Source organism: Vigna umbellata, chromosome 9 (genome assembly GCF_029865625.1).
Source record: "Vigna umbellata cultivar VRB3 chromosome 9, Vumbellata_1.0, whole genome shotgun sequence".
Classification (NCBI taxonomy): domain Eukaryota; kingdom Viridiplantae; phylum Streptophyta; class Magnoliopsida; order Fabales; family Fabaceae; genus Vigna; species Vigna umbellata.
The window spans coordinates 8,770,229-8,778,830 of record NC_142173.1 but is presented as its reverse complement, the minus strand read 5'-3'; the positions used below and the strand labels follow the sequence as shown (position 1 = coordinate 8,778,830).

At 33.7% G+C, this 8,602-nt stretch overlaps 1 protein-coding gene across 2 annotated transcripts; it reads right to left on the bottom strand.

Moving 5' to 3' along the window:
- Positions 1 to 756: 756 nt before the first annotated feature.
- LOC124821088 (3-deoxy-manno-octulosonate cytidylyltransferase, mitochondrial) lies at positions 757 to 6,801 on the bottom strand. Of its 2 annotated transcripts, none has more exons than XM_088099045.1 (8): positions 6,466 to 6,800; positions 5,700 to 5,745; positions 4,931 to 5,017; positions 4,722 to 4,846; positions 4,283 to 4,422; positions 4,111 to 4,162; positions 3,872 to 3,982; positions 757 to 985 (listed from the first exon to the last, which is right to left on the bottom strand). In XM_088099045.1, the coding sequence occupies exons 1-8, from the start codon at positions 6,727 to 6,729 to the stop codon at positions 893 to 895; spliced, it is 918 nt and encodes a 305-aa protein (XP_087955171.1). In that variant the 5' UTR covers positions 6,730 to 6,800; the 3' UTR covers positions 757 to 892. The 2 variants fall into 2 exon arrangements, with proteins under 2 accessions (XP_087955171.1, XP_087955172.1); XM_088099046.1 differs by lacking the exon at positions 757 to 985 and adding an exon at positions 2,160 to 3,699 and having other exon boundaries at positions 6,466 to 6,801.
- Positions 6,802 to 8,602: the final 1,801 nt, after the last annotated feature.

Sequence of the window (8,602 nt, the reverse complement as noted above, 5' to 3'; positions counted from 1 at the left end):
ATCAGAAGAGCATGATCAAAGAAGCATGCAAAGGAACATGATATACTTCAAACCTACGAAGGAATACGATCAGATAACAAATCAAATCAACTAAGCATTAATAATTTTTTATTTTTTAATATAATTTAATATTTAGAATTTATAGATGAGTTGATGAATCAAATTGACTCAGAATGGATTCAGTCCTAGTGAATTAAGTTCTTAGTAGGCCAAATTCATTTTTGACCTGCATCGAAATTTACAATCTTTTTTAAATCCAACTTGATTTGAACTTATGATGAACTAAGTTGACTCAAGTGTTTTAAACAATTTTTACAACTCTAATCTTTTTTATAATAATTTGAGAAAAAAAATATTTAAAAAATAAACTTTAAAATAATTAAAATATATTTAATTTATTATATCTTTGAACTAATATTATATTATATTATCATTAAAAATTCTTTTGATTGTTTTCAAATTTTCAGTTATCTTTTCACTCTAATATTGTAATAAATATGTATTATCTTCTCACTCTGATGTTGTAATAAATATGTATTATGTGTATCTTTAATTAAAATATATTTAATTTATTATATCTTTGAACTAGTATTATATTATATTATCATTAAAAATTCTTTTGATTGTTTTCAAATTTTCAGTTATCTTTTCACTCTAATATTGTAATAAATATGTATTATCTTCTCACTCTGATGTTGTAATAAATATGTATTATGTGTATCTCAGAAGTCTATTATCTAATGACAAAGAATAACATACAACATAAATAATAACACGAATACTATTTCGAATGCAACAAGAAGATTCATACTACGACAAAAATAAAGCTCTTTCTACCTATTGTGATGTAATAATGATTAATTTGCATATAGTTTCTACGTCGTATCTAAGTTCAAGACAAGTTCCTCTCACGCATTAGAGATTCTATCTTTCCAACATCTTCCGGAGTGTCAACACCATGGGCCTCATGATTAACCTTTATCACCTATAGCAGAAAATGAAAACAAGCATCTCAATAAAGTGAGCAACAACAATGATGAGTATACAAATATTTCAATAGCTTTTGCTAGATAGATAAGATATCCTTTGGATAATTCAAATGGAACCAATTGAATGTCTACATAACCAATCAATAGAAAGACTCTAACTGTCTTGACGTAAATGTCACTTAAATTTAGAATAACATTCTGTAAACACTAACAGGTAGTTATTCGTTGCATGGAATATATAATAATGAATTTGAGTAGAACTTTGAGATTTTTATTTCAAATTTTATGTGAATTTTGATCACTTAGCCTTTAACTCCATTACTCTTGAAGAGTATAAGGGAAGACAATGAACCAGATGAACTCGATTAGTAAGCACTCAGCTAGTTAATTAGGATCATAAAAACTTGATTTATGATGCAAAATGAGGTAAATTAGAGTTAAAAAAAGGACATTGATTACATGCGGTGAGCATGAGCCCATAATAATTCAGTTTATTTTGCTCATGAACAATCATGAAGCATGTTGGGTGTGAGATGAGAAAGTAGGAAGAACAAATCTTTTACATTCAATTAAAATGGGTGGTCAAAATTAGATTTAACAAAAATAATCTTTTGATATCCATAAATGATTGTTTAACAAAGATTAATCACTCTTACATCCCATTAAATATACAGATAAGGTGTATAAAAAAAAACTAAATATAAAATATAATAAATGCATCATGCGTATAAATGATGATATTTATCTAAATTATGACTTTTGATGACGCGAGCTAAATTAAAAAATTCGAGAACCTATAGTAGTTGATCTTAAGCTAAAAATAACGGTTCATATAAAACTCAACTTTGTTCAAATAGAACCAATTCTTATGAACGTGAATCAAGTTGAGTCAAATCAACTGGTTCCAACAGCAGTAGAGCACGTGCAAGTGCACCTCAAAACCATTTGTTTGGATACTATAATCAGTGACTTCCGTTTGAAAAGTACTTCATAAGTACTGCAGTGCAGTGAAACATAACAGCAAAAAGACCAAAAGATCTGTTGGGAACCCCCTGTCAAGAGGATTTATGTTTAGGAGAAATTGGGTAGAGCAAGGCCCGTATAAGAGAAAGTCTATTATGGCAGTTAGTGCAAAGAAATATGAACAGAAAGGAGGACTAGAGAAAGGTATAAGATTGATCAACTTGTTAGTGGAAGGAATCAGGTTTATCGAATTACTTAGAGGATATTCATATAGTTCTTTTCTTCAGGTATTTTGAGAGACCTAAGGCCCACCAATACGAACACCCTACACTACCCTCTTTCAATTTATTATTGTTTATTCTAAAACATACGTTTTGTTATGTACTGCTACAATACAACACCTTCCCTTGATATATTCCGGGTGCCGTCGAACCCAGCGTACCTCCTTCTTCAAATCGCGCGCGTTTTCTGTGGCTCCCAGTCGTCCCTGTCCTCCTCGGAAAGAATCAGACCGGGCCACTGTCCCCGTTCTCCGCCAGTCGTTCTTGAATTCCGATTAGCCTCCTCCACATCTCGGGCCAATTCCATGGCTTTCAGCAAATCTTTTGGGTTATGTGGGCGGATTTGATTTCTGATTTCGCCTTGCAGTCCCGCGAAAAAATACCCCATAAGTTGGTCCTCCGTTATCTCCTTCGTTTGCACCACCAACATCTCGAATTCCTGAATATACTCCTCCACAGCCCCTTTCTGCCTTAACGCCGCCAGCCTTTCGAACACAGTTCCCCTGTCCCGGCCTCCATATCTTCTCACCAGAGCCTCCCGCAGTTCTTCCCAAGAAGGATTCTTGGCTTTGGCTTTCCAGAATCGGAACCAATAACTGGCGCTCCCCTCCATGCAAATGTAGGCCAGCCTGAGTCTTTCTCTTCCCGTAACGTTCTGAATTTCGAAGAACTTTTCCGCCCTTGAAACCCATCCCTGCGGGTCGAGTCCTTCGAACGTGGGTAACTCCACCCTCTTCACCCAACTGGGTTGTAATTCGCTTCTGTCATCGTCAAGTTCTTCCTCTGAACACTCCTTCCTCCCCCTACTGCTTTCGTTCACAGAAACTTGACTCCCCTCCGAGTTTCGATCAAGATTCCGCGTTCGCCCGCCAAGAACTCGCGTGAGTTCTTTGATTTCTTGATGCAGTCTCATCGTTTCCGCCTTCAACCCTTCCATTGTCGTCTCAATCGCCTCCATTCTCCCTTCCATCCTGTTCTCCATCGCCTCCATCTTCCCTTCCAAGACGTTCATCTTTCCTTCCATTCTTCCCTCCAATGGGTTCAATTTTCCTTCCATCTCGCTCCTCTCTAAGTGATCCGGTCCCGCCAATCTGTACACTCAAAGCCTCCAAGGGAGCAATTCCCCCTCCACAGGATAAATGTATCCTGTTTATACAAAGAATTTACAAAAACTAAACTCTTACAAGAGTTTCTCAGCCCTTTATATGGGCTCCCTTTTCCCGCCAACTTACTGTTATTACAGTTACACCCTATTTACTCTCCTAACAGATTCATTCCCTTTTTTTCCTTCTCTCGTAAACTCTCGGTATCCTACCACATACGTTTTGTTATGTACGGCTACAATACAACACCTGAGTGGCTTGATCCTCTATTCCCTTATCCCTCGTATCATTGACTCGTGGACTCTTACTAGGCTGTCACCCAAGTGTTCAGAGTTCAATAGTCAGACAACTTTATTGGAGAACCTGAAATTTGATGGTTGGATGGCAACCAAACCTTATACATGGATTTGAAAGGCTATTTGTATATCAATAGGATATTATATACGGTCAATATAGAAATAGAATAATAAAGTAAAAATTTTGCACCTTAGTCGAATAAAGTTAAAACAAGGGCCTACATAAATAGCTTAGGTACCTTCATCTTGTAGCCATTCTCAAGGACTTTAAGCTGTTCCAAATCCTCCTCTAGTTGCAAAGGAGTAGGTTGAAGATCAGGGTATATCCTTAGAAACTTCACATCATAGCTCTAGTAGATTCATCGGCAGAAAAAAATGTTAACTCACAATGAAGCAAATAATGGTATCTAAAGACAAATGGACAACAAGCAATGATTGTTATTACAGAAAATTAGAGAAAGTTTAACGATAGCAGTACCTGAATCCCTAGATGAAGCAAATACGGGAACTGTTGATTGACCTTCCCTGACCTGCGTACATGTGCAAGCATTTATCCAGTTATACCAAAATATGTACAACAATTTCACATGTTTTGTGAATGAAGTAACAATTAAGATGGGAAATATGAACTTAAATTATTAGTAACTTACTTGTTGAATGGGATTAATCCTCGGGAAAAATAGATGGCATAACCACGATTATCTATCACACATTTCACTCTATTTGGATCATGAGCATCTTCAGGCTTTAAAGATGTGACTGCAGTGCTGAACACTGCATCTGGAGCTGCCTTTAAAGGTCAGGGTTCAGGATAGATAGTGCAAGGGAATAATATAAAATTATAAACAACCAGATATATAGAAATATGTCCTTTTAGGCAGAGTAACAGTACTTAAATGGGAAGATTTTCAAGATAATGTGATGCCAAAATAGTGTTCTGGACCTATTGATTTACCATTATGTTCAGAACAAAAAGCAAAAAAAGGATCACAACTAAAGCAGGCTGTCATTTTTTTTTTTGGCAATGGAACATTATTTACATTTTCCACGGTATGAAAATAACAAATTTATGAAGTAAAAAACTCTTACCTGCAAAGCTTTCACAACACCGTCTATTATCTCAGGTTCAATAAGTGGTTCATCACCCTGAATGTTGACAACAATATCATAATTTTTCCCAAGCTTCTGTAGGGCTTCATTGCAGCGCTCCGTACCTATCACGAAAAATAAAGAGTATGAAACATTGTGAAGTAAAAAGCTTTGAGTGACTACAATACAAAAGAAACTGATTAGCTTACCATTTTTGCAAGATTCTGATGTCATAATAACATCAGCTCCAAATTGTCGACAGCAGTCAGCAATCTTTTCATCATCAGTTGCCACAACTAAAACCAGAGAAAATTATCAAGAAGAAGCAAGATGCACACATTCATGTATGCATCTACCAAATTGTAAAACTGTCTACTACACTTTCTTGAACATGAAGCACCAGGCAAAGTGCACAAGTAGTGCACAAAAATCTACCTATATTACAAGCCAGACTAAATCATGATATTCTTTGGTCAGTTTTCCTAGAAATTCCTAAAGGAAAGCAACGCAATACTGGGACATCCTGAAAACATTTAAGATTTGTTACCTTCAAAAGACCAACAAGAGGTTTTACACGTATGAACAAATTCAGATACAGCAAAAGCTGAAAGAAATATAATACATTTACATGTCCATTCCTAGGATGTGTTTGAACATAAGATGTTGTGTCAGAGAAACGTCCTATCAAAAGCAACACATGTTGGAAAACATGGAAACATAATTTAAACTTCACTCAGCTTCTTCATTGGTGAGAACCATCCACTGCTCAGAAAAGGAGAACAAAAAACTTAATTACTTCACCACTTATACTACTTGAGGTGGGACTGAAACACCCCATACTACCCTGCCCATCACTTAAGCTTCACTTAGAGGCATATACATTAACATACCAATTTTAAAGATTAACTTGACTCGAAGTTATATATTAAGCTATACTACTAATGCCAGATTAGATGAAGATCATGGGGATAGACCTACCAACATGATCCAATGTAGCCGCCAGCTTTGCCCTTTCCCATGTTCTCTGTAAAAACCAAATTAGGTAAAATACATCATATGCTGGAAATAGTTAGTATAATCAAGAAGTCAACTGAAATTTTCTAATAAACTATAACCCCGTTTCTCCACAAGTTTCTCGGTATTTTTTACTCTAGGTAAACTTCACCTTCAATTCTCCTATAAAAGCTATCACCAAGTATGTTATGACATAAAGGACAAGTGGAGAATTCAACCCAAAAAATCTAGTCGATTAAGTGAAAGAACCTCAAAGCTTAAGTAAAACATCATGTAAGTAGCTTATATTACTCAATGTGGAACTCCTACTACTTTCACCTCTTTAAGAGCCGACGTTCATAGTTGCTTTAACTATATCCACATTGATCAAGTAGTAACCCTTTTCTCTTTTACAGCTTTTTACTCATCCTTGACAAGAGGAGAGTCCAACTAAAAAGATTAGAAACTTGAGACTTAAGAATCTAGTCAAGTAGTTTATCTTAATCCATACGAGACTCATATTATCGAATCACGTCCTTTCTTTGATGATCCAGAATCTATACTATGTTAGACTTAAAGTTTAGAAAATTATTAATATCAAACAAAATTGACCCCTGAACCTTTTCAGATTTTATTTATTGATACAACAGTACACGGTGTATGCATTTTCAATTTAAAATATTTTTAAGTAAAATTCATCACAAACAAAGTTAAAGAACAAAAATCAAGAAGAGAGAGTAGAGGGTGGGACCTGGATCATGGGCTTGCCCAGGATTTGAACCAGAGGCTTTCCCGGAAACCGAGAAGATGCATATCGGGCGGGTATAATACCCAGGACCCGGCTCCGAAACTTGTCCAATCGGGTCATGTAAGCACGTGCACCCACCGCCGCTGCAATGGCCACTCCCGCCACAATTCCATGGACAATCCACGTCTTTGCACTTGTCGAAGATCCAAACGACGCCGTAGAAGAAGAAGAGGAAGACGAAGAACAAGGTGAGGGGAAATTTGCCATGACTCAAACAAAGACAAGAATCTGAAAAGTGGATGATTATGCTCAATTTTGGCAATCAACTTCAGATCTAACGTTAAATCCATCAGTCTTACTTTGAAAAACGGTTCGGGTTGGATACTATTCGTTATCCGATTTGTAATTAAAAAATATTATTTATTATTGGTGTGATATTAGTTTAAAAATTATTTGTGCATATTTTAAAATAGATACCAATATTTAAAAAATATATTTATAAATTTTTAAAATAAATGTAAAAAATATATAAAGTATAATATAAATTAAATTAAATATAAATTAAAATTTAATTTTAATTAAATTTAATCTAATAAATTAATATTAATTTTAATTAAATTAATTTAATGAAATATAAATTAATTTTTTATTTTAATATTTTATAAATATCCGTAAATACTCATGTTCATCATCCGTAAATAATAAATAAATGCATATATTAATTATTCAATGTGAATTTTAAAGATACGAAAATTTCTATCATCTCCCTCCATCTTCTCTGGTTTATAATTTTATATATTTTCTTTGACTTTTGAAACACTTCTGCAATTTTTTACTTATGAATAATTAACTTCATTGTTTTTATTTTATTCACTATAAAGAAATTTAATAACCCGATTTATAATTCAATTATCCACATTTGAACAATTTTATTTTATTGAATTACTAAAAGTATATTAACGTGCTTTAAACTAAAGTTGATGTTAAATTTTATTATTAAACCTTGTTATTAATATTAAAATGAAACAATTATTCTTAATATTTTATATAAATAAAAATTAATAACATTTATAATTTTGATCAAAATTACGAATATTTATCTATTCTAAGATTATATTCGATCACTACTCCTTAACTTTAAAATAAAAGTTCGTACATAAGTTATATTATATTACTTATTCAAAATATACTCACCTAAAACTCTTTTTTATATTTGTTCTTTAATTGACTTATTAACATTTTTTTAATAAAGGTTTAATAGTTTTCTTTATTCCTAGTTTGTGTGCATTGTGTCAAGTTGATCCTCTTTTTAAAAAAATTTCAATCTTGTCTTGGTAAAAGTTGTCCCAATCAAGTTTCTTGTGTTAAATATGTGGAAACAGAGTTAACTGTTTTGTGATGTGGCAAAAGAGCATAGTAACGTGTCTAATTTGTATTTAATCTTCGTATAGTGGATTAATTTGTGGCGCAGAATTGATTAGACATTTGCATTGTGTTTGCTTAATTCACAATTTTGAAGATCAGTTTAGCCTTCGCTTAGTTGGTGAATTTGTGTTGGACTAGGGGTGATAGTAGCGTTTAATCATTGTTAATTAGTGATTGGAAGCATAGTAATTGATCTAGTGATCAACCATTTTTAATTAGTGTTTGAATTCGTGTTTTAGTTGTTTAATTTCAATTCGTAAAACTGACTTCCCACCACGTGTTTGATCTAACGATTGAACCAAATGTTGGTCCTTGAGAGATAACCAAGGAATCACTTCCTAGTATATATTGCACTTTAATTGCATATTAGTTTGATTCGGGTACAACCTCGATCAAATTTGGCGTCGTTGTCGGGGACTAACGGTTCGATCTTAGGTTTTGTGTTGTGTTAGTGTGTTCTGTGTGCGTTTTGTGTGTATTGGTTGTTTGTGTTCTTTCTTTGGTTGCATCATTTAACAAGTCAGAATTAGGAAGGGTGGTGTTGTTAGCATGTATTGGTAAGAAAACACAATGAATAGTGCGCACATGCGATGAATAATAACATGAATAGTATCCAGCTTTCCTAATTAATTAGCATTTTTTGTTTTGATAGCCAAGGGTTTTATTTTTCTTTGAAATTTTTTGTGTGCACTTCTTTTGGTCCATATCTTGTTGG

Bases quoted from the DNA above. Each gene is read 5' to 3' on its own strand.
- LOC124821088 (XM_088099045.1), bottom strand. From the start codon at position 6,729: ATGGCAAATTTCCCCTCACCTTGTTCTTCGTCTTCCTCTTCTTCTTCT. The intron at 5,018-5,699 runs GTAGGTCTATCC...CTCTGGTTTTAG, and splicing joins GGCTACATTGGATCATGTTG to TTGTGGCAACTGATGATGAA. The intron at 4,423-4,721 runs GTAAGAGTTTTT...TGACCTTTAAAG, and splicing joins GTGTTGTGAAAGCTTTGCAG to GCAGCTCCAGATGCAGTGTT.